General features: G+C 40.2%; 1 protein-coding gene across 13 annotated transcripts in view; it reads left to right on the top strand.

Moving 5' to 3' along the window:
• Positions 1-27,013, top strand: part of LOC124153970 (actin-binding LIM protein 3-like) — a 248,334-nt gene that overhangs the window by 74,921 nt on the left and 146,400 nt on the right. The window contains exon 2 of one of the 13 annotated variants that reach the window (XM_046527415.1): positions 20,065-20,085. The exons of the other annotated variants lie outside the window; for them this stretch is intronic. Within the exon in view, the coding sequence (XP_046383371.1) occupies positions 20,065-20,085 (21 nt within the window). The remainder of the gene's footprint in view (positions 1-20,064; positions 20,086-27,013) is intronic. 13 annotated transcript variants of the gene reach the window in all.

Here is a 27,013-nt window from a genome sequence, read left to right as displayed (position 1 = left end):
GAATGAACTCTTCGTTCGGGTATTAAATGGAAGAAAATAAATTAGTGTTGTTGAAATATGAAACCTTTTGGTTGAAATTCATTGAAAGTATAATCCAACGATAGGGCAGTATCATCTCTCAGATGAACGTACAATTTGCTTTTTTTCGGTAAAAAGTCTTCCTGTTTCAACAGTTGTATTCCTACACTGTTCTGGGTTTAGCTTTTAGACAGTAATTATTAAGGAATGACAGTATTATGCATTGGTAATTTCTGTTATTTGAAACAATGAAAATCATTTGTAGTCGGTATTTATTTCATAGTCTTATCATTTATTTATGGCATATATTTTTATTACAGTGTTATTATAGTCGTAAGTTATTATATTCTCTACCAAAAGGAGTTGTTTCCCCTAACATCTTCTGGGAGAAAAATTGGTCTTCATTGGTTTGTAGCTTTGCGTTTTCTATTTACCTTCTCTCTTGGGCAAGTACGTACTTAACCAGGGAGTCTTGATTGCCGTCTGCCGGACGTAGTTGGACGCGAAAATAAAAAAAGAAGACGACACCATTCGTCTTTTTTTTACGACCCAGTCCGACCCGTTTTTCTGATTACGCAACTTTCGAGCCTTGAAAGGGGCTTGACATAAGGACGTGTTCCCCCATAAACTTCACCAATTGGCGAGAGAAAGGAAGGAACAATCGAGAGTAGAAATGCGATGGCCCGGGCACAATACAATCTCCCCGCCCAGGTTTGCCACCAACACGGCGGCGGCAAACTACTAAAGGGTGGATATCTTTCCTCAGCCTTTAAAACCGGAGGCCTTTGCTACCGCTCTCTCGACTCTAAAGAACTTGCGACTGCTCCTTAAAAATACTCATGGACCGGTTTGCGTAATCCCTATATGGTTAGCTTCTCACTCTCTCTATATTTTCCTCTATCACTGTGTCTGAACGAGGAGAAGTTGTAGCCATAGCTGCGAAGGAACTGGTACTCATATTGGAAATCCTTATTCCTTCGATTTTAAAAACGGGTCGTAAATTCATATATGCACTTTTTTTTTATAAACGGAAGGGCAGGAAAGTAAGTGGTCGAGAATCGAAGGGTACTGCGGATTGTTGAGCTGCCGGGGCGGAGAAAGGTGGTAAACAGAAGGTTGGGTTGAAGCCAAAGTATTCAGAGAGGGTTTTTTTGCGTTACGGGGGAGGTAATATTTTAGCAGATGTGAGTCATTTTCATACACCGTATGCGTGCCTGATTGGAGCATAGTGATGGGATTGGTCGGTAAAATTCATTGGTGAAAGCTGCGCTGTCGTACTTTTTATTGCTGGCGCGTGAAAGGGCAAACCAGTGTTTATATCTACCATCTTGTATAGTGTCCGAAAGCGACATATTCTATCCGATTGATCTCTCCTGTTGTTCCTTCTGAAAGTTTAGACCTCATGAACTTGGCTTTCTTAGAAAGAGAGTGGTGACCTGTAATATTAATGTAAATCGGGGATAGATGAGAAGTATAAAGGCCGTTTTACACGGGGTACGTACTTGCACAATCTGACGTGTGATGTGACGTGGACTTGATATGGCAAAATAGCCCGTTCTAATTTCATTCATGCATTCGCGCAATTCCACGCCATTTTAGAAATTAATGCAGTTCTAAACTGCGCAATTCCGTGCCCCGTGTTAAGCGGCCTTAGGGGACGATGTGGTTTTAAAGTGTTCCGCCGAGAATTGTGGTAGCCCCCTCATATTAGTTCTAACATGAACATAATTAATTCTAATTATACCATTGAAGTTCGGCTGAATCTAAAATCTTCGGATTTAAAAATCTCCTCTTGCTTCATTCTCTTCGTTTAGGAGAAATTCGATATGCTTGCATGTGAACGGGAATTTACGTGTGCGTGTAGGCAAACGCAGCTATTCCTTTGGAGTCGCAGGTCGTACGTCCGAGTCACGGGTCGTAATCCCCGCCGTGCTCGCTTTCGTTCGTGCGTTCGCAACTTGTCCTCGCTCTTGAGATCCATGCGAGGCTCAGATAGCCTTCTTTTTATTGCTACAGGGAATTTTTGGACTCGGCCTGTGTCAAAGTTTTTAATGCGGTCGTAAAAAAATGAGAAGTTACAAGTCGCAGAAATGGTACCTTTTCATCGAGTCGAAATTTATGATGTTCGTGTTTTTTTTCCGGTAAGGTAACTTTTTTAACTTCGAGGGTGTGTTGAAAGCTCTCAGGACTCTGATTTCGCCAAGATTGAAAAAATCGTCGTCTTTTCACATGCTCTGGAGTAATCGTCTTATCTCGCAAATAACAATGTCTTTTATCCGTTTAGTCTTTGCTTAACCCTAATGAGTCCTGCTGATCTTGTTAGATATGCTAGTTGAATAAACATGGGAAAGAAAATTTTTCCAATGGCCGTTAAATAAATGACTTTTTTTCTAGTTTTTCAAAAGGTAGTAAAGTCCTCAGTACTTAATGACAGTATCTTTTCGTGGATCGTATTGTAGCGGAAAATGGGGTATTTCAAGGTTAACGGGAAGTTGCATGCTAAGGGTATAGTACTCGCCTTATTATTTAGTGAATTATGCGGTAAACAAACCATTGCGGAAAGCCTTGGAAAGTTAATGAGGTTCGGGGGAAACAATTTGCGTTAGTAGGTCGTGCACGTGAGACGTGCACGATGTATTTTACCGTGACATGCGCGTCACTCTAGCGACTTGTTCATTCAGGTTTAACTCCTCGCAGGTTTGGGCATTTCTCAAGGCCGGGCATTGTGTATTTTTGTAAAACGCTGCGCTGCCTGTAATTCAAGGTACTTATTAGTATTCCTTGTAAGTGTTCTGAGTTATTTATGAGGTCTAGGGAGAAGGGTGAGCCATAAATTTTGAATTTTGAGTTATCCTATTGGATAAACCAGGCACAAATGTTACGTTATCCGGTGTTTTATTGGTAGCTATTACTTCAACTTATTATCTGCTAAATGAAACTTTTATTTATTCGCTCTGTGACAGTGACTAGTCTTTCGTCCTGCATCGCCTCTTCTTACTGCTTTGATGAAGATTTTGATTTAATAAAGCGTTAGAGCTGCAAGGGATGCATTTTTCTCAAGAAGATGTCAATTATCGGGTTTTTCGGTTCACTTTTTTCCTCGACATTTCTCCGTGATTTGTGTATTTGTGTCCGATAATGTTCGCTTTTTTAAATGGGACTATTGAACCTTTTTTTGTGATGAATAGAAGTTTCTGAGGCTTATGTTGAATCAAAAAACCTTGTAAATTTCACGTAAATGATTTTAATGCAGAGCAGTTTCGTCGCTGTGCAACATCGTGGGGTGCCAATACAGAATACAGGAAGAGTATGACCTTAAGGTGCGTTTATAGTGTGCAACATGTTATATAAACAAGTTACGTATAACATGCTTTACAAATCCGTGTAACATGTTACATGTAACATTGTGTTATAAAACAAAGACTCGTGTCACTATACAACAAGTTTTTGGTTTCCCACACGAAGCGGAATATCAAAAACTTGTTGTATAACACGAATTTCTGTTTTATAGCACAATGTTACAAGTAACATGTTTCACGGATTTGCAACTTTTTTGTAAAACATGTTTTATATAACTTGTTTATATAACATGCTATTCAGTGTAAATCCAGCTTTATATTCACTGTGTCAGTAGGGGTGGAAGGTTGTACTAGTTGGGGGTCCAAAACCAGGGGGAAATATTTGAGAAACACAGTACTAAGTAATGGGATTTAAACTAATTTTAACACTTTTCATGATCGAAAAACTTCATTTGTTAAAGAATTTATTGTATAAATTCATGATTATTAACATTTTGTTTTCAATTATGTAGGAAAATAACTGTGTTTTTATATTTGGGGGTGGGTATGGATCCCCCGGATTCCCCCTCCATTCACGCTACTGGCTGGTGTCATGACCGTGGCCTATATTTATGCTTTGAAGCTAGGAAGGGGGGTATGGTGGTCCTTTAGTCATTCAAAGTTGCAAAAAGAGAGGCACATAATGTTGCAAAATGGGAGGAAAACAACGTAAGAAAATGGGCGGCACACGATGTAACAAACGCTTCACGCCTCAAACTATAAATTCTTCTGATGAGACTAATTTTTTTCAAAATTGTTGCCTGAATGTGTGGAGAAAAGAGTTGGGCACTTTGTAGGGTTGATTAAAAATTTAAACCTAGCGAGGTGGCGAGGTTGTGTTCGACACACGCTCCCTTTTTCCCTTCGCACCGCTGACTGCACATCTCGCGTTTTTTAATCTCGCCTGCTTCGTTTGATGTCCGCGCGTGAGGCTGTGCACGTGGCCTTATGCCGCTATTAATCTTCCATCCTCCAAAATGCATGGAAGGAGGATACCTTTTATTAATAGCAGATGACGAGTGTTGCAGGCGTCCATTGAGTAGCAGCAGCGATATCGCCGAAGAAGGCGTTATCCTTTTAATCATAAGAGATCACTACCAAAAAGTAGTATGTACCTATTTTTATTCATGTCGAGCATGTGATATGAAGCGATGGAATTTTTTACTCTCCATTTTTATGCATAATTGCTTTTTTAAGCTCTAAAAATATCACATTCAATATATAACAGCAAGTATGTTATAAGCTCACACTGATATTTAAGCCTCAATCCTTTTTTCTAAGTATTTATATTTAATTTAAAATGTATAACCAGGTGAAACCCTACTACCTCTCAGGTTATATTTGGGGGCGGGAAAGGGGGGGCATGGAATGTTGCTCGCTTAAGGAGCGTTTACACTGTCTAACATGTTATACAAACAAGTTACATATAGCATGTTTTACAAGTAGCATGTTACACGGATTTGTAACTTTTTCGTAAATCGTGTTACCTGTATATAACATGTTACTCATTGCAAAGGCACCTTTACCCTAGAAAAATGAGTAGAACCGGTCCTGTCTGAAGGAGAGTTTACACACTATCGTGTTATAAAACAAGTTTTTGGTTTCCCACTTCGTGAGGGAAACCAAAAACTTGATGTATTACACGAATTTTTGTTTTATAACACAATGTTACATGAAATATCTTACATGGATTTGTAACTTTTTCGTAAAACATGTTATATGTAACTTGTTTTATTTAACATGTTACACAGTGTAAACTCACCTTGAGGCCTACCTCTACCTTTCTTTCTTGATGGGATACATTGAAATTTCCTGATCGTATCTACTAAGTACCTGCAAAATTTTTTCCGAGCAAAGTCCCAGCAACTTTCAATCGAACTCTTTATCTGTGAAAGAGTTTTATTGCCCTGTGGTTTGCTCTGATCCCTATTTCGTGGTTGCAAGGTCGGGGGCGGGAGGCATTGAGCCTTAATATTCGGTAATGGCGTGATTCCCGAGGTTGTTCTCCCCCGCCCACATCAATGTCAAGGGTCCGCCCCCGAGGGAGGTCCCCTTAGCCGTACAATAATTTCGTGGCCCCGTGGCTGTCGTGCGTTTATTCCTGTCTGACACTTTCTTCGCCTCCTCGTCGTTCTCACGCAAGACGTCGCGTGTTGCGTCCCAACTTTACGTAAAGGTCTTTCCCGTGTGGCGTGTTTTTTGGGAGGAAAAAAAGAATAAGGGTATCCCTTCTACCACGGGTGTTGCCCCAAGCACTTCCGTGGGTTTCCACGGGTCGTGCGTACGAGCTAGAATCCTGCTCGGTGTGTAAATCCATTCTTGACTTCCATTTGGCGTCATTTCCATTATTAGGGTGGACGCCGCGGCCATATCAAATGGAAATCGGACCCTCAATAACGGCAACACTATATTTAAACTCATCAAGTCCACTTTGGGGTGCCTAAATGGTATCCGTAATTATATATGGTTGCCAGAGATGCATAACCAAGTGGAAGTAACGGAATTATAATCAAGGATTGATTTCAATGGTGTCTGTAATTTAAATCGTTAAATTGAAAATTACCGTTTAATTATATCGTTTTCTTTAAGTATTCGTCTATTTATTAATCCCCATTTCGCATTACGTACTCATTTAGGGTTTAGCATATTGCGCTTTTGTAATTCTATTGACCTGGTAACATGTTAAATTAATATATAGGTGTTATTTCATGAACTATTTTGGTGGACCGGAACGGAAAATGCATCAACTGACTTGGAAAAGGTTCTAGTTTCTGTTCATGCGTTTTTACGAGTTGGGTAGTTACTCGCGACATTTTTGCGTTCATTCTCGCTTGCATGCACGTGTTAATGTATAGTGTAACTTAAATTTTTTCCTCTGCTGCTCGGAGGAGAGATGTGATTACACTGCTTGTGCAAAGAGTCCGGCATAAATTGGTTTTATTTCTTGTTTGTATTAGTGACATCTTTCTGACACCATAGCTCAAGAAGGAAAATCATCCAAGTGGTCGTCGTGCTTCACGGCATCTTGAAACATTCGAAAAAATTTATGAAAAGGAGAAATTATGAGTTTTCCGTGGTCCTTGTTAAAGAGTGTAGTTGTTCATGTGATAAATGAATTCAAAAAGATATCTTCAACTGAGCCTAGCATTCTCTTATTTCGATGCTCAAGCCATCTCCGGTGAATTCCAGTTGTGTTACGTGTGGGGCATATTCGGGCACGGAGACCCGACTCCACAACGACCGTCTCTCGTTTCAGCGGAGTGAACTGGCCGGAACACATTTCTCCTCTTTTTCTAGTCATTCTCAAATTTTTTACTTCGCGTATTTTTTTAAAGTGCTCTTTCCCGACTCGCAATGGTTCAACCTTGCCGTCGAAATCTTGTAAGCGTAATTTAACTCACTTCCTGGAGTCTGAACGTTATGAAATTTTGCAGAGCCCCGTAAATAAGGTGACAATTCAGTAGTATGCTCTTACTTGCTATGTTCTCGGCTAATTTGCTCAGGGATTATTTTATATTTGAAAGAGTTTATTTCATTTTAATGCGACTCATTTCCTGTACTCTAAAAAAATATGAATTTTTGCTCAGTTAGGTTCTAGCAAAACAATTTATTTATTACTTACTGGAACGTTTTCAGTATGAGATCGCAATTTGAAATTTTTATTATTATTTTAAAATGCCCTGCAAAGAGTATACGGTCTTGTGGAATCAACAATTGAGGGAGTTAGAAGCCAAGGGGCATAAGTGATTTTTTATTTACATAGTAAGGGACAGAAATTAGGTTAAGAAAACAAACAAGATCAATTAGGTATTTTGTAGTGCATTTGATTTTCCACTCGATGTCAGCAAAGAGCAGAGACTCACTCTTTTCCCGTGGCCACCAAGTTTCTGTATATTTTTTCTGTCAATTTCTGTGCCTAACTCTGTTTTGGTAATAATTACTGGTCGGCTTCTCACTCCCTCAATTGAATTGTCCATTTCAAGTCTTGGTCGCATGCGCAGAAGCCGATAATAACCGTAATCCATACTCACTCTTGAGATTTTCCTGAGCGGTCGCTTTGCACGGGTTTTGTCAGTGTGACATAACTTTTCGCCAGAGGTCCCTTCCCATCTTGAAAACTCACCTCCGTCTCGGAAGTGTTCGTCGGAGGGCGTTCGTTGCCCCTGTTTCTAGCCCTCCTCCTCCCAACTTTCAGCCATCCAATGAGCGCGATCGTGGTTTTTGTCGAATCGAGGTGGCGCACCGAGATGTTGAGGTTTCGGTACGGTGGTCGCGGTGTGGGATGTCAGGCGCCGCAAGCCGCCGCAGTGGTGGGCAATACCCTCCTTTTTTTTGGCCTTTTTTTTGGGTTACGGTGGCGGGTGGAGTCCCATAGTGTACTCATCGCTCGTTGTGATTATGTAACAGAGTATACATACCCTATAATACGTACACACGTGATCGATGACCGACAGCTACGGTCGTGATTCGATTACGTCGTGATAATGCGCGCTATTATATCGGCTATCTATATTTACGTGTGGAAGTAGTAGGGAGCGTAAAAAAATCGCGAAAATCGCTAGCTTTGCTAACGCCTGAATTACACGATCATTTTTTTCCTGTTCCACCGAATGATAGCTCCAGCCATAGGTTTTCAGGGACCAAGAGAATGATCGCTCGACCCATCATTTTCTGAATCACGCGGTCATTTCTATTGATCCACTTTCCGTATTTACAATTGTCGTTCAATCAAAAGCCAAGCGTGACTTTACAATCGTTGTTATCGGCCTTGAGTTCTGGTTGGCTGAAGGACGGTGCCAGCGATTGTATCAGCGACAGAAAAAGGGATATGCCGAGTGATGGGAGAAGGGATGAGAATGCCATTCCTCGAGCCATCGCGGAAAGTGATGGCGTGGAGCGGTAATTTTTTCCGCCATCGAGGCTACTTTTAAATGAGATGCGGAGGAGACAGAAGGTATGGATGGAGCGAGTACTAAGCGGGCAGGGGATGTTGAAAACGGTGTTAAGAGGGTAGAATATTAGGTAAACGAGGGAGGGGAAGGAAGAGAAGAGGATTTTTAGATAGATTGAAAAGGAGTAGGCCTTACAGAGTATTTAATAAGGCAGTGTTGGAGGAATAGGAAGGCTCCCAGATTACTTCTTTAGTACCTTAATCGCTAGAATACTATAATGCTAATAATAAATGGAGAGATTGCTGGAACTCTCCCTCGAAAGGGATCGAAAAAAAATTATCGTTTGATTCAGCCTGTAGGATCCTTGTCTCGTGATGATATCATTTGAAATCATATTACTTTTGAAAATACACGCGTGGGGGAGTCGCAAAGAGGTCTATTTATCTCTCACTGTTGGGTCGTTATTTTCCAATTCCCACCCGCCTCCATGCCGTATCGGTTTTGTCGTGCGACCATGGGCGGAAAGGAAGGATTGGTGATGCGGAAGAAGGTGGGTGGGGACACGTCTTCTGGGGGGGGGGGGGGAGGAGGGGGCGGTGGGAGGAGAGAAGGGGGCGGGGAAGCCTTATAAGAGTGTTGCGTGCGGGGGAGTGAATGTTTTTGCCACCCATCGTGTCTGCTGCTGGCTGGACGAAACCCCTTCGCGTAGTAAATACGCTGTGTGTGTGTTTCTGTCTATATCTCCGCTCCCTCGGTCAATCAGGGTCCGGGGCCTTGACCGGAGTCCTTCCCGCCGCCCGCCCCCCCCCCCCGCCTTCACTCCCACGTCCGTTTCGGTCTCTTGCATTTTGTCGTTCAATGTCTCGGCGAGGAAGAAATCCTCGCGAAACTCTGATCGGACGGGTTGAAGGAATGGCGTGTTGATCTCTTTGGTTTGTTCCATGGGTGGTTTTTGCCGGTGACGATTGATATATCGATAGAATTCATCAATGTTATCGTATATCGACAGGTGAAAGTAATCGATAGTCGATAGTATTCGAGTATAAAGTTATCTAGTATTCAAATATCTATGACCTAATGTAATAAATCGATGTACTTATTCAAAACTTGTTACTTGAGTCCACAAATTTAAAAACGCAGTCGACCCGAGTTTTGACGTTTCAAGTCACTCCGGATTTGTATTCTTTAAAATGTTTATTTTTGGGTAAGTTTGTGAATTCATGAATTTATGGACTTGTTTTTCATATCAATTATTGGTTACGAGGATGCACGTTCTCTATACTATCTTTGGTCTTCAACTATCTTGATCATAGTTCTTATTTGCTGTGACTTCTGTGTTGACTGCAGTCAAAACTAATCATAGTAATGAGGATACAGGAGACCATTTAACCGCCATAAGCTGCGCAAACTTCGGTGTAGAGAACTGACGATACTTAATAATTGACGTCCTATGGTAGTAAACTACTTTCAGCCAATTGTATCAAAAGTAACTTCACTTACGGATGACTGTAATGGCATTGAAAATAGAAAATTACCGTAGATGTTATCATAAAATATCCGCAACGCCTTTGGTTAGTTGGAAGTATAGAGCGATGTTTGTCTTCCTTGGTTATTCGTCGTGACCATTAGCACAGGTAGCTCCTTGTGTACTCCTCCAGGAAAACATTTCACTCCGTGCGGAGGTGGAAATCGTAAGGCCTCTTTCTGTCATTACTCCGTAATCCATCACGAGTTCACGTACGGAGCTGTACGAATCCATCACGTTCGGAGTTGTACGATCCGCAGGTCGGCGACATTCGGAGGGGTATAAATAGTAGCACGCCATGACCAAGCAAATATATATATTTATATTCATATCGCTGAAGCTTTTCGAGCGAGTTCTTCTCTACTGCAGTTGCAGGTAATTCCTTATTATTTTATCATTTGGAGTAGTGATCGATGGTAGCTGCTGCCGCAACTGCCTTTATTTTGCTCAGCGTGTTGTTTTTTTATCGAATACCCTTTTGCTGGCAGTAAAAAAATAAAGAAGGACATTGATCCTGATCTTACACATACTGCTCACGTTTTTAAATTATTTAATGTGTTGAATGCCGTTGCCAAGTGGATGTTAGGGTATTAAATTATTTAGGACTGTTATATTTGAAAACTTCTCCCGAGTTTTTGACGGGGGTTGCCGTCCGTCTTCATTTTAGTACTGCGAGAATTAATTATTAGTTTTAGTTGTATTTAATGTACTAATGTTTATAATTAGCCATGTTTATTTTATCTTCAGAAAGTCGTCTCAAAGTCTTTTTCTCTTTCATATAGTCTTTGTTTCAATGCATAGTTGCCATAATTGAAGTACCACTACTTTCATTTTGGGACTATTATACAGCTGTACAACTGAAGAATGTCATGGTTTATTTTTTAAGAAAGTATAATTTTGGTTAATTTAACGCTTGACTCCGGCATTTTAAAGTATGCAAGATGAAAAGTCCACTGCATATTTCAATAAATTAAAAACAAATAGCATCCAAATGATCATAATAAATTTTAAATACTGCTGATAGAATAAATATCAAAGAAAGCTCAAAAATATGAAATTAACTTAGTAACGACAGAAACCGTCAGGCAGAGATTGTCAATTTCAGTGCTTGGCATGTCTAGAATCTATATTTAGTGCTATATAGTGCTAGAACTGGATACTAATACTCTTAGTTTTCGCTTCTTCAGGCGAGACGTTGGTTAGCTTCGGCTTGGGGTGTTGTTTTTTTTTTTTTTTTTTTTTTTTTGAAATATGGGACTCTGGGCTCCACGGTAGGCTGCGTGCGTGCAGCTCAAATTGTTTATTTCCGCCCTCTGAGGTTGCCCGTGGCGAAGGATGGTGTATCCGTCACACCGACATCCCTTGCATCTTTAATGCACTCCCTAGATTTCTCTTTCCTCCGGCTTATAGCCTATTCGCGTACTGAACAACGTTTGTCTTGCGAAGAATTTGTGTTTTATAGCATTTGCTACATCGCTATCCTTGATAGAAATAATCCAAGAGTTGATTTAGTGTTCTTCGAATGGCAGATTTTTATTTCTATTCGGAATGAAAGATAAATCGAAAATCACCTTGGACTGGGAGTGGGGACAGCAAATAATTATAATAGAAGTGGGAACGTAGACTTGCCGTGTAACGTTTTCTTCATCCAATTGCTTATAATGCTAACATTTGTAAATATCTATCTCGGGCGTTTTTTTTATTTGTCTTATGAAAATTAATGCTGAAATATCTCTTTGCACCGATTTAAATCAACGGCTTTGATCCTTCTGTCGGAAAACTTCTAAAACTTGCCTTATCGCCGAGGTGTCATTTATGACGTTGGCTGCTAAATTAATTTTTTATTCAAGTATAGGTACTACAAATTAAAGCCGATATGTATTAAGGAGGAATATTTGTCAAAGTTGTAGTGTCCCTTCCATTCTGAAAGGGCTTTACCCTTCCATTATCTTTATAATTTGTATTCCCTTCATGCACGTATATAACAATCTTTCTTCTCTAAAACACAGTTTTAGTAAAACAGTTTTAAACATCGCCTCGCTGCTTAGGATTCGCTCCTACCAGACCTTTATCTCTTCCGTATCTCACGTTAAAGTTTCCTCTCCCTCCATGTCCAGCACTTCGTCGTTCCTCTTCCCCTAGGTCCACTAAGCCTTCTCTATTCTCCTCCACTGTCTGTAAAATTGCGAAAAAAAGTCTGGCAAGTTTGAAAAAGTTAAGGAATTTCAGGTTGACATTAAGAGGGGCCACCCTAAATCACACGGAAAACATGAGAAAACATTCTTGTCCAATAAAATAGACTCGCTTTCTTCTACGAACTTCCTTCTCGACACTCTCCTCTCTCGTAATGCCTTCGTTTTATCGCGGAGATTAATTGCCGTTATAGTCCGGATGGCGTGGTCGAAAAGGGAGGAAAGCTTGAAAGAAAACGAAAAGAATAAGAAAAAAATCCGCCCTTTGCCGAGTGATATTTTGGATGGATGGAGTCCAAAGATTCATGGGCGCCTGTGTCTGGTTATTTTCGCCTCTCAAGGTTGCGGGGTTTTACTTTGAGGATTTAATCAAAATTGGCGTGCCCCACGGTAGAAGGAAGGGTTCCTTGGTGAGGGGAAGGAAGGATGGAGGGTTTTCCACATACCATTGCGTCGGTTCCGAATATAATCGTCGGCGTCCGCCCCTTCACTACGCGGGGTGGGGTGAGGGTTGGCTCGCGAGCCTAGGATTCCGCCATCGACCAGTGCACAAGGACGGGCTATAGGACGCGCGTTCGTGGCTGAAAAAAAAATGGATGCACAGTGGTGGTGATAGTTGTGACGGATTATCTCCTGTTCTTTTTCTCTTGAAAAATCCACAGCTGTCGTGGAATCTTAACAGTCATGTCGTACTGACCTGCAGATACGCGTTTATGTATGCAAATTAGATGTATTCAATGAACACTTTGATTACGATTCTGTGCCAATGAGGCAAAGAATTAGGCCTCACTTGGTGGTAATGTATTCTCAAAATCAGTAATTTTTATTTTAATCTCATTTTATTTGAAAAACTTCTCAGCTGTCGTGGGATGTCAGCAATTAAGTTATAATGGGTAGCAGTCACTTGTATAAGTTGCTAGTATATACGGCTGGACGTTTTGATGAAAAACTCCCTCATCGAAACGTCTCTTAGTCTCTTGTCAGAAAGAACAGCTGAATTGTTGGTCATCTCTCCACCTTCGTCAGAGGTAGGAATGGAGGTAGAAAATTGGTGAGGAACGAGTTTTTTTTCTTTCTTCTAATGCTCATTTCGTGTGATTCCCATTTGTTGATTTTTTTATTGCCCCAGCGAAGCGATTCGTGTTCTCAGGCATGGAAACTACTCGATTGTGAACTGCGGATTAACTTCGCGTAGGTACCGCCATCAATTCTCTAAGGATATGCTTTCACCGTATATCTCCCCCCTCTTGATTGCATCCATCTTACCGACCTTTAGAAAATCCTCCGCTCAGTTTTAAAGGGCGGCTCTTTATTAGGCGTGCGAGATCCATTCTTCTTTTTTTATTTTTAACCCAGCGAGGATTAATGGTGCATCGAGAATCGGAATGGGAATGAGAATAAGGAAAAAAAAAACGTTCCGCCCTTTTGAAAGCTTTCTCGTGATCCTACTTACGTCCACGCCATTCATTTGTCTAGCCTTCGTTGTATTCTCTCGCGACACTGATGCATTGAGTAATTGGAGCGTGTCATTTAATTTCACTGAAGTGACAGTTGAAGGGGCGTGGCTTTTAGTTCAGGTGGTTCGCCCTGATATCTATGCTTAGCTTCGCGTTTGGAATTTGATTTCGATTCCTTTTCGTCTTGAAGCCACTGGCTTTGCGGATCAAGTTGTTTTAGTGCCTGCTGTGTTGGCTTCCCATCTGGAGGGTCCCGGTTTTCATTCCGGCAGTAAACCCCTCTTTTAAAAGATATCCCGATAAGATATATATTTGTTGCAGTGCAAGGTTGAGCTCTCCAATCGTCTGACAGGACGTACAGCCGTGGTCCCATTCGAGATTTTCGTTAAGAGCAGGCTAACACCGACGTCTGGCTTCTATCCATTCGTTCTTCTCTACTCTTGTCTCTACGGCGCAAATTATATGTGCCAAGCTGATAAAAAATTTAAATCAGAAAAAAATATTTTTTCTCTCTTGATTTGATTTTCGTTGATTTGCAGCATCTTCACTAATTGATATAGAAAACTCACTTAAAAATTCAACTGCTGAGAACGAAGCCATGGGATTTTAAATTTTTAGTGACTATATTTAGGTTTATGCCATCAGGAATTTGAACCGTCATATTGGCTTCTAAATGTTTCATTTAGGGAGTCATTGCGATTTTTCCAAGCCGCGCGGACTGCCTTTAGGATTACCTCCGCGCAACACTCAAGTGCGGTCTCGCGGTTGAACTTTTAAACGAGCATTTGGTCGGCTTCTTGGCACTTTCCCTCCATCTGAGGACGCCTCCTTGACCGGTTCGGCCGACCAAACTACGAAAATTTTCCTCGCTCTCCGTTTAGAAATACGTATTAAGTTTCACCTTTTTCTCAGGCAGCCCGCGAATTTCCCTTGTATCCTTCACTATCGAGCGCCTTTCCTTAAAGTTGAAGGGACTATCCCGCTGTGGGTTTAGACTTTCTCGCAACCCGTAAGGCCTTGGTCTTGAACTAGACCTGTGCGCCGACAGTCTAATTCGATGGTAGCGGCGAGGATGTGTTTGTAGCGGCGCGCCGGCTCGGCGTCCGCGTTGAATACCTCTACGGCGCAATCAAGCACTTCGAAACTGCGTAGAATACTTCGGCAGCCTCTTCATAAATATTTTACGCCGTTGAATAGCAATGAAAAAAAATTAAGTGGACGTAGAACTTTTGAGAGAAAGCATTATTTGTAAGTTTAATTATGTTTTACAATTACTAGGTGAAAGAGGTTTCTTTTATAGCAAACGAGTGCATTTTTTCCCGCATGCCTATGTTAGAGCAGTGTAGCTTCGAGGTATTTTTGCAGTTACATTCAAAGTGTACTCTTATCTCCACGTTTCATGTGTGTTTCAGCGAAACATCTGATGATACAGCGTGCCAAGCGCCGTCATACGCTGAACGAGCCCAAAATTTCACGTCTCCGCCTAGTTAACTCCTTACTGAGCACAGCCCTCAAGGTAGAGACGAAGTATTTTTTCTCTATTGAATAATAATGCTATTGGTATACTTGCGACTGCCTCCATGGGCTTGAAATTCCAACATATGGAGTGGTACGACTTATCGTTTTCTGTCAAATTTAGCTTTCTCTCTCAAGTAATAATACTCTCATTGTGGCTGAAATTTAGCGCGGGTAAATGGCTGAGTGTTACACGAAAGCAAATATAATCTAACATTCGACTTGCCGACTTAATGATGAAACATTTTAGTTGCCTATTTAGGTTACCAATGATCAGCTAATGCAACGAAGATTTTTGATAAATTACTTCATGAAGCATGACAAAATAGTCACTACGGTATTTATTTACTTTTAACTTTTATTTTTTCAATAGAGCGAAATAGATTTCCTGGTTCAAAAATCTTCCTCGAGCATATATGGCGCCACTCTATTTTTCAGAAAACATTCTGATTCGTAGTCAAGAGTGAAAGCATTCGAAATGTTGTGCTAGCCCCGAATGAGTTTCACAGGACACAATATAAACGATGTGAAAGGGAAGAAATACGTTGCTATGGGAATACTAGCGGACAGGAGAGAGAAATGGAGAGCTTCGTTAAACCAGTCTTCGGATTGTTGACTAATGATGACTACATTTATCCTACTCGAGCCGTGGCAGTCAGCGGTTTGGGGCCTATTTCTAAATTCGGGTCTTGGTAAATTTTCTCTTGTCACTCAGTACCTAGTTCGGTCTCGGTGACGTATGTAAGTTGTGCAGCTTCCAGGAGTGGAGAATGCTCAATTAATTGAAGGCGCTCGTTGTGCAAGCTTTTAAGTTGTGTGGGTTCGGTTCGATGACCGGCCGGAGTCGTCTGCGTGATATTTTCGTCTTTCGTCGGAGCCGTGTGGTATGTTGGGGATGAGAACATTCCTTCCGCCAGCCCCCATGGTCATTAAGGAATGGACTGGGAGGGGCAGGGAAACGAATAGCCCTCGGTGTCGTGCGAAAGGGACCCATAGGTACTTGCAACTTGTGGCTCTCCGCCTATCCATTGAAATGTCCACTTGTACTCCCACTTATTATGCTTGGATGTTCACTTGTGCAAGTATAGCTCTAGTACATACCGTGACCGGCAACTCTCGGGTGTTTTCCAGGGGGTGTTTTTTTTTAACTGTACTACATTCATTTCTAGTGCATTAGTTATAATTTGTGTTGTTTGAGTACTTGAACGGGAATTGAGAAATAACAAGTGAACATGTTCTGGAATACAATGGATGTACTAGTATCAAAAAGTTTTCCAACAAATGGATTGGCTCCATAAGCCATGCGCGAGAAATATATTTTAGCTACGTACTTTATTTCACTCTATGAGTGAAAAGTGAATAAATACCGGTGTAAGATGTTTATTATTCTTCAAACTCTAATTTACCGAAGACCGATGTTGAAGCAGTAATTAGCTGATCATGAGTGACCAAAAGTGTTAGTTAAAATGTTTCATCAATGGTACATGGTAAGTCGAATACAAGATATGATCAAGCTGTCGTGTAACGTTCAGGATTATTAGCCTAGTCATTCGAGTGCTTAGGTGCTGATCGAAGGGTCCCGGGTTCAAATCCCGAATGAAGCCTTCGGACTCATTTATAGAAAAAAATCCTCAAAAGTGCGAGGTGGACCATGGAAAGGAATCGGCCCTGAATGTGTGGTGGCTAGGTCTTCGTCGATCTCTACTTTTACCTATCCAAACCAACCTTGAAGTCACTGAATGAGTGAGATATGTACAAAATTAAATTTGTACCTGATTCAGTATTATTTTAATTAATCATGCACTTTGGAATAGCCGCTTCATGCAGTGAATCTCCCCCTTTTTGTTAAGTTATTTTAATTATAAGAGGTTTCCATATTTTAAATAAACAAAAGATACTCTTTTCGACGTAATTCTGTGGAAATCTTTGATATTTAACATAGCGAAAAGTACTTCCACACTTATTTGTTCCGAACGACCCAAGTTACGGCACACACTGTCATTTTCAAGGCATTCATTTCAATCTTGAAAATGGCATTATGTGCCGAAACCTTGGTCGGTTGAAATAAATAAATTTGGGAACAGAAAAGTACTTTTCGTTATGTTAAATAAAAAAAATACTCAACCTAACCCTGCATTTCTGTTTCTCCCCCATAAATTAAATCTGTATTCGCCACTGTCTTGTGTACATATCCATTAAAGACCGGAACATCCTTTATGCTCGCGACTGGAAGTGACCACACACGCTCTAGAAGTAATTTCGGAGAAGAGATGTCCCTTATCATTCAACGCATTGTTTTGAAGATGTCGATTTGCATTCAGTAGCTTTCGGTGTCGTGAGCGTACGGAACCTGACTCTACTGGGAGTCCTTTCATTGGAGTACCCACCCACTCGGCCTTATCGCTTAATTTCCCGGTAATGCTGCTCACTTGAGCGGTGATAACGCGGATTCACAGCCTGTTCGATTAGATATCGCCTCTTCCCCAAGATTACTTTGCTTTACGATGAACGATGCACTAGATGGGAAGCGACCTTCCCCCGGATACAATTAGAAGCTGGACCTCATTGTGCTTCTCCCGATCGTATCAATATGCAACCAGGTCGCGTTCCCATGGCATCAACAACTTTCTTATCTGAAAAGTGCCTGCTATCTCTGGGATACGTATGGATTTGGAGATAATGTTACCTGTCGTCTTGGGGGATGCATCTGAGAATGCCGTTGGGATGCATACCGTAATTGAAGTCCTAATGCTTATGATAGTTTCCTTTTATTGCCTTGCCGACTCTCTCGTGAACACTGTTGGCTAAATTTTATCCAACCAGGTGGTATTATCCAGTAGCGAAGTGGCGTAACTAGGAATATACTATAGGGGGAATAAGAGGGTGGGTGGGGGCTACTCCCCCAGGAAACGGAGAGTTCAGGAAATATCTTGAAAAATAACATGCCTGAAAATGCATTTTACATCAATTTGGCGCTGAAAATTTAACTTTTGGCAGATGCAGTTATTATATGTCAAATCCAGGCTATACTTTTAAATAATTTTTTGATTTCTCTGAGGCTTTGAGGGGGGGGGGGGATGAATCCCCTCATCCCCCCATAGTTACGCCACTGCTGTAGCGCGTAGAGGTTATATCTTAGGTTGGGATAGGAGGCAAGATCAATGTAAGATTAGGTTGAGTTTTTTTAAAATTAGTACGCATCATGGTATATCATTTTTTTAATAAACGAGAAATTAAAGAAATAAGGAATTAAAATAGTATGTACCAGCAAACGGAAATAAATCAATTACTGTACCTCGAATTGATAAGTGTTAGACACCCTAAACTTTAAAAAATGTCTCCATTTTAGGAGAGTCCTAGCTCCTCCCCGAGCCTCCCCATGTAGCTTCTTCATACGGACGTTAATATTAACTGTGTGCATACCTTTTCGTGTTACTTTAAAGCATATTTCTATTTGTGCAAGGCAATTCTGGACTATTGTAGCACGACTGTTGTGAAAGGAAGAATAAAACTGTCTTACCAATTAAGTCACTAAAACAAAAAAATATTTAATGTTTTGTGATTCGAATATTTTCACTCCTTGTGCCAAGATGTCACTAACAGCTAGGCTGAAAGCGCTTTTCATGGTTGGCTTATGAAGCGAAAGCTTTTCGTTCGACCGATTGTTATTTTTCAAATAAAAATCTGATTGTGTTTATTTCGTTATTTTATGTATGTCGCAGAATATTGAGTGGGACGTATTCCAAGCGTACATGGCCCACTAGGTAATATTTTTCGTCTAATCTGAATAAGGAGTGGGCGGTCTCTTGAAAGAAATGACCGTGTCATCTACAGATTATGTTTTGAAATTTAGAATAATGCTCCTAATTTTTTAAATGAAATAATCCTGATTCAGTGGCGAAGGATTGAATTATTCCCGATTCGAAGAATTCGCACAGCCTCCTTTAAACGTAACGTATTATCTTTTCTTTTTTCTTGTAAGTACTTCTATCCATATAGTTGGATAGAAGGTAGTTTCTATCATCATGCATATTCTGGCGTGCCCTTGCTATCGGATGATAGTGAATTCCAGGCTATCTCTTGAGCATTACTTTCCACCGCGTCTCGTATGCTTGTTTGCTAAGTCCTCGTTCCAGTCCTCTGGGTCTGAATTGCGGTCGAAATGATAAGATAGGGTGCCAGGCCGGGATAATGCTCCTCTCAAACCTCCTTCAGGTCGCAGCAGTGAGATACCAGTTCTTCTCTATTGAAAGGGTAATGAAACTCGCGAACTGAATGCGATAAAATGGTAAATACATGTGTTTTGGCTGATTGGATTCGTTGTCGTGCGATTCGATTTAATTTTATTTCGGGTCTGCGACAGGATCAGGAATTGAAATTGTGCCAACGTTTCGACATCCGACTATGCCATCGTCTTCAGGGCTGATGATTTTTCGAAGTTCATTCATGCTCATTCCTGAGTAGGTCGTCGAAGTGTCGGCAACATCTACTCTGCCTGAACGGATGGCGGTCTCGAGAGCCTCGTACTCATTAACGTAAATGTCAAAACGTGGGTATTTGCCGTTTTTTCGCGTTGAGCTCGCGAGTTTTATAACCCTTCTAACAGAAAGAATTGGTATCTCACTGGTATTCTTGAAAGATGTTTGGTGAGAACACAAGATTTATTAAAATACTATTCCGAAAATACCCAAAATCTCTTCATTTAGGGATATCCTCTTGGAAAATCCTTTTGAAAGATCGTCGAATGGAATTCCTGAAATAAAAAGGTTAGATCTTGAGGAATTAGCTATGTAAATGTCGAGGTTCCTTTTTCCCATAGGCATATGACAATCTGATTTTAGGTATAAATTTCCGTGAAGTATTAACTTACTCGTAACCCCAGGTATTATAAGGTGGTGTTAAACCTGTTACATTTATTACGATTTTAGTGTGCTTTTATGTCTGCTCTGTAAGTAATTATCTGGGGGTGACCCTAGGATTATCCGATATTTTTAACTAATTTTTCCCTTATCACCCCCAATCAATAATTCATACATAATTATTAGTATTCTTATTAATATGACTCTTGAAACGGTCTTTTTCAAAATTCACCTTTTTAACATGTCAATTTCCTTCTTTCATGCTCAGCTGCTGTCGCAGATATGGACGGTAGGTGGTGGCCGATTTAATTGGCATATGGTTTTCGGCATCTCAAAATTATTTGTCAATGTTGCTTCTCTACACATTCGTATATTACACGGCATTTAGACTAATCAGTCGTCAGCTTCCATCACATTGGAGACCTCTTGCACAAATACCGTCACCTTTATATTTAGGAATAAATTATTGCTTTAGGAAATTGTTATTGTATAATTTCGAAAGTAGTTGCATGCTAATAACTTTTTAAATCGCCAGCTTCATGTACCAAGTATGCAGAGCTTATATTTTATTGTATATTTTTATGTATTTCCTCTATATTGATGGGTGAGTGAATTGGTATTTCGATATATACGCATTTATGTATCCATAAAGAATTCTGGTTCTAATTGTTAGCAGCTATGTAACTAGCGTACCTATCATATAGAAGTTTTTCCTTCCCTTTTTAGCGATAGTTTTAGAATAATTTTTTTATGATTATTCTTTTAAGTACTCGTAATTTTGGTCCGAAATGATCAAATTGGTTTCAATAATACCTATGATAATCTCTCTTAAATACCATAAAGACTATTTTATCTGATATATGATGCAACAATATTCCTCAAACTCTGTAAAAGAGCCCTGGTCCTGAGGAAGAGGGGGCGGGATTGTGGCCTCACCTGGGCCAGGTTAAATAAATTCTAAGTCAAGTCAAATCAAGTCTTTCAATTATCAGGTATGTGCCTAATCATGGAAAAGTCTCAATTGATTTAAGTCATACTTCATCTTGTTAGGTCTGATTTTTTTTGCGATGGAAACACGTTCTTGTATTCAATGTCATCTCTTCACGATTTCAATTAGCATACTCTCAGAAACTTGATTATATGATTTCAGAATTGATTTAATTACTCATCAGAGCGGATATAATTTTAAAAGGGTTGATTTAACTCGTTGTCTTACCGATTATAGCCTATCAAATCCTAAGCCCAATCACTTAAGCCATTCAAAGCCCAAATATTGCGTTGAGCATTATGGGGCCGTGTTACAGTTGAGAATCGGAAATATTTAGTGAGCATCGAAAATGATGGACAAAGGGATGGTAAAATTACGCGCGGTCTAGGTAATAATAGCTCAAACTTTAATTTTCACGATCCCTTGAAATAGCTATCGCTATAACTATCCCTCACAGGAATATTGTAAATCCTTTGCTGATCCTAATACTTCTGCACCTTCGCGCTAATCATAAAAATGATTTTAATATTTACAATAGAAATAATCAAGATTTATACATATACTACGTCGTATTTGCGCGATATCTGAGTCTTCCACTTCATTGTTGGTACTTTATTGCATATGAGCACGAGACGAAATTTGTTGTTTAGTACGTTTAATGTGATAGGCTCCACGAATAGGTTACTTTTCCCAGAACTATTCGGGGGCGCGTATTGTGTAATGTAGAGGCAGAAAGTTAAAAAATCCCGAAATAGCACTAGTACCCCATTTGAGGTGATTTAAAACGTGAATAATGAGGTAGTATTTCCAGTGGTGGCTCCAGGATAGGGAGAAGGGGAGGGGCTAAGTGGGGGTTAACTTCCCAGCAAAAGTGGGGGCCCTAATAAAATTACCAATCTATCTATGATAAATTGGATACCCAAGGGGTATAGCCGCCTCCCCCCCCCCCCCCTTAGCTCCTCTCTGGATCTACCGCTGGTTTATAACGTATAAAAAGCGTGTAAAATAGGTCCTAAGTTTAGAGATAATTTGTGTTTCAATTCTTTAAGGTAGATAAATATATAAAAAAATATAACTAAGTACTTTTGTACAAACGGGCAACCTCCAAAATTTCCACACTAAGTCTGCCACTGGTTGTTTCCTAAATGATCACGAAGCTGCCGATCAACCAAGTTTAATACTTTCAATGTGATCGTCAATATTTAGTGTCAGCACGATTTATACGCAGATCCTATGATTCAATCGTTATATTAAGAATGAATTTCCTGCCACGTCACTTTCGGGCATATCTTGTGTGTGCAGCCTTTCGTATTGGTTGAGCATCCTGAGTCACCGTAGAGGCGTGGGTAAGCTCTCTACAGGATTATAGCCGGATTCCAGTCGATTTTTTTGTCGTCCGTTCCGTAATGCGATTATAAGTGCAAGCGCCGATTGTTGCTTTCTCCCTTGCCTTGTGGTGATGAATGAAGCGTACGATTCGGGGTTGTTTCGTAATCTCATTAGATGAGGTCTTTGATGAGGTCACTTGATGGCGAGTTAAGTTCCATCAGATGTTTATTTGAATTGTTTAGTTCTTTAGCTTTAGGGGACGCATCACTGCCCCCCCCCCCTCACCGGTCTCTTATCGTGACGTATTTCTATTTTCATCTTGAAAGTGGGCGAATACCACAGACCGTATTAAACATTTCCCGTATCTAAAATTTGAAAATATTACCTCAGTATTTCTCATATTTATTATTGTTTCTTTATAATAAATTTTTCCGAAAATATAAATGGGAGGATTTAGATTTTTAACGGGTTCTCACGTCTTCATCGTTACCAAATATAAAATTTTGTAAATTTCACTTATGATTTTAATAACAACCATTTTGTAAAACCTCCTTTCCGTCAGAGTTGCGTAAAGTTGATGAAATTATTTTATTTGGGATCGTATTTACTCTTTCATTTTTCTTGTCTATTAAAATGATTATTTTTACTCCTATTTGCCCATTTCAATTTTTTTCTTCCTTTCCTATCTGCCCTCGACTCCTCAATTTTCTAGGCTTTAACGATATTTATTTTTTTGGCTAAGCTTTTTAAAAGGTGAAAAATCCTATCTGTTCATTTTCGTGTGGCACGAGATAAATACACTTTAATTTTAGCCCAATTGTCCAGAGCTTTCACCAAAATTGTTTTCTTCGTTTTTGGAGTTGATTACTTTTTTTTTTTTAGCCATTTAGATAATTGCTGTCCTTAATGTTCTTCTCGGTTCTCATGTTGCGAGTGTTTGTAATTTTTAACCTCGTTTTTAACTCCCATTCTGAGCCGTAGTAGCCATATCGTTATGTAAAAATTTCGAAGCTTCTCCCACGCAATTATTCGTGTTCATAAAGATACACTTTGTATAGAGAGTTGGGAAAACCGTTTCTAAATGTTTGTATATTATAATTAATATTAATAATATTCGGTACCCTTTCTGAGCTTATGTAGCCAAATCATTATGTTAAAATTCGGAATTTAACAACTTCAATGGCGCGAACGGGCAATGTAATATATGTATTTATACCAAGTGTAAAGCGAGCAAGCAGATTGAAATTCCAAAATCTGAGGTCACGTGCTGGGTCTGATTGGCTGGGTACAACAATAGACTATGTCTTTTATTTCTATTGTCAATTTCATTTCCAATAAATTTCATACTCTCGAAGAAAGAGATGTATTAGATTTTTAATAAAATATATTCATAAGTGTGTCATTTTCTAACGATATCCATTTTCCATAAAAATTCCGAACGTGGGGGTTTGATTCTTGATCTCGACCTTTGGTCACTGCGCAGCCACCTTGAGGGCGTTCTTGTTTATATTTACTCCTAGACGCTTGAATTTGTTGGCCCTCGCCATGCCCACATGTTGCGTTTTCCTCTCCTCCTCCGTGCGTAGTCCTCCTCCTGCCCCATGAGGACGCGAGGCGAAAGGAAGTGGACTTCCCAATCACTTCCGCTCGACCGCGCCCTCTTCTCCGTGTCCCACCCGTCAACGCCTTATGCTCCCTAGGCACTACAGTGCATTGCCAATTTACTCCATCTCTGTTTCAATGTTTTTCTTCCTTTTCTATTCGCTGCCTCGTTAACTATTTATACGATAACTCTAATGACTATAAATCTCTATAACGATACTTCGACATTGAAAGAAACACTTGCAATTTTCCACAATTATAACCTTTTATTCTCGGCCTAGGTAGCGGTCAAGGAAGCTTAGGGTCCTGTGCGTAAAACGGACGTTTTTATCTACCGAGGCAGGTGAAACGTGCGGTGTACGGATGAGCCGTTTTTGAAAACTGATTAAAATGCACCCTATAAGTGGCATCACAAATGAATCTTCCATGGGGGGGGGGCTGGAGCGTCTTCTATATGGTCTCCTTGGTGGGACTGGCGAAGGCTACGACTCCCCTTTCGTGTGGGGCCGTGGAGAAGGAACGTCAAAATATTTGTGATGCATGCTTCTCGAGAGAATCCTCTTTTTAGATCTCGAAGAGAATTTCGGCGAGTCACGGGGATCGATGGGAATGAAAACAGATTATTCGTTGGCCTCGGAAAGCGCGCGGAGGTATTTTGGAAGGAAGGGAGCAAAAAAAATCCCTCTCCGGATTGTTTATGTCCGCCGTCGCTGGAATGCTGTCTTCTCCCGTCTCTGGAGATTTCACGACTCGCGGTCCTGACGCCAGCTGGCGTGAAAGACGTTTTTTTTTTAATAATTGATGAACTCTTTACTTCGTCGCTTTACTTTACTCGCTGCAGTGGGTCCATTAGCCATGTTTTAGCTATCAATCATTCATGCAATGGGATCGTAGGCTTTCCCGGTGATTTAGTTGAAGGTACTTTTCATTCTTCTCGGGCTCTCCTGCGGGTAAAATCACCAATGGCTGACGCCCCTTTCGTCATCACGGTAGCTGAGACTCATCGAAACTTCGGCCATTGATAATTTAACGCGGTGGAGAGCCTGTGAAGAAATCCTTTAGGTAGTGTGCCTTGAAGCCAGTTTCCATCAATATTGCTAACCAGGGTGAACACTAATGGAAAATCAGAAAGTAATTGAAAGTCATCAATTTTCATTGCCTGAAAAGTGGATGTCAGGGAAAATAAAAAATGTGAAAGATCTTATTTTTTTTCTAAAAAGAGGCATTGATTTTTCCTCTCCTCTTATGCTTAGGTATGCCATTTGGTTGATGCATTATTCCTGTAAAAATTAATTTTGAACATTATGATTTTACTTAATTTAGTTTAATGCTATTATTTACCTTGAGTGTATTAAATTTTTCTCTATTTTAAGATGAATATTTTGCAAAAAAATACGTTTTGTCAAACTGTATGGAAAATCATGAAAATAGTCTATGAAGTCTGAAGTTGTCTGATAACTTCTGATCGAAATTCGATTGGCCTCCCTGATGAAATGCGCTTGGTTTAATATTCATGTGTAGAACCACGCAAAAACATATTCAAATTAGTTTCTATGTAAAAAAAATACCTTTTTGCATGCAAACTTCTCTGGTGAAAATTGAAAATTGGAAATTATAAAACTTCTAAAAAATGTTAAATCATACGTACGACCTTCTATATTTATTACAATTGTGCGAAAGATAAATTATTCGCTCATTTCGGCTCATGTACTCCGTTAAACTTAGTACATGCCTGTTTTTTTTCGTGGCGTGATACACGTATTGAACTTACGCTGTCACCTTGAAATTTTTTCGGGTGTTATGAGAGGAGCCTTGTCAACGATTCACGAACTGTATCTTAAATAAAAAAAATTAAATTCGTGAAAAAACTAAATTTAAAATTTCCATATTTTGGAGGCGGATAAATATTGTCAATTGTCCACTCTGTATAACCTGAACGTATCGTCACGATGGCGTAAATTTTAAGTCAGTAAAGCGTCGCGAATGGAGCGGTGTGATGCGTTTTCTTAGAGTTGGATTTGCTTAAAAATGGATGGGATCGAATTCAAGAATAGCATTTCCGACAGCGCGACAACGTTCTTTAAAATATTTAGAATTAAAAATAAATGTTTCGTTTAAAAAAAAAAGAAATTCTCAGGAACGTCGTTTGGGAGCGCCAGCTCTTGCCTCGAATCCCTTTTCGCCCTAATTGCGACCGGCAGCCACTTCCACGAGTTGGGAAAAGGAGTGACGTGATTATCATTTTTTTCTTTTTAATTCGAAGCCGTCGCCGACGTTTTCCCTGACGCGAGTGGGTCCTCTCCGCGCTGCCGAGGGCGTGGAAAATAGTGTTGGCGACAAAAGAGACTGGCGTCTCTCTCTCCCCCCCGTGCTTATTTCCCCTTATAGCCTCCCCTTATTCCTCTGCTAAAGGGGTAGTTTTCTGCCAGCGATTTTTCACGCTTGGCGTAGACGCTTTCCCAAAATATACCTTACTCTGCCGTGATGGAGCCAGGGGTGGGCGTTGCAGACTGATGAGGGAAACGGATGAGGAAAAAGGAAAAGTTTGGGGGAAAGGATTTTGTGGAATTTTATGAAGTGCATGGAGATAATGCGGGTGAAACGTTCTTGGGCTTAAATTTTGAAGCCCTTACATATAAATCGATACCTCCACTGCACAAACGCTCAACAATCGTCCACAGGATCATATCCTCTCATATAGCAGCTCTTGTAATACTAGATGAGCGGATTGGATTCGGTGGATGATTTTTGAGCGTTTGTGCAGTGGTGGTATCGAAATATGATGCTGACTTTGTATATTTTACTCGGTGACGGCCCCAAAATTTTTTATCCTTGTTACTCGCTGGGAAAGTGGGCATCCATTCACGCATATGAATAATGGTTTTGTTGGAGTAGTAATTTTATTGAGAATTGAATTTGTGTGAGGAAATGCTTTACTTAGGGATGCTTTCAAGTATAGGGAATAGCTGATGAGAGCATTATTTTGTGACTGGATAAAGAAAAGGCTTGGCAAGAGTCTGGTAAGGAGAGATGTCCTTTGAATTCAGAAACGAATAAAGTAATGGCATTCGATGAACGAAAACGGTGGGAAATTCAGTAAATTCACGTAGAGGAGAAGGAAAGACGGAGTTTTAGACAAACATCAGACAGAGGGACTGATATAGGCATATTCCCACACATGAAAGTATTAATTAGTCTATGCTATTTTGGAAGCACGAGTACAATTGTGAATATCTATTATCAATTACGTTTGGGAAATGAGGACGAAATAGTTTTATTTCTTAGGATGATAAGGATA

Source organism: Ischnura elegans, chromosome 2 (genome assembly GCF_921293095.1).
Source record: "Ischnura elegans chromosome 2, ioIscEleg1.1, whole genome shotgun sequence".
Taxonomy (NCBI): Eukaryota; Metazoa; Arthropoda; class Insecta; order Odonata; family Coenagrionidae; genus Ischnura; species Ischnura elegans.
The sequence above is the reverse complement of the archived record's forward strand: the minus strand, read 5'-3'. Positions and strand labels throughout refer to the sequence as shown.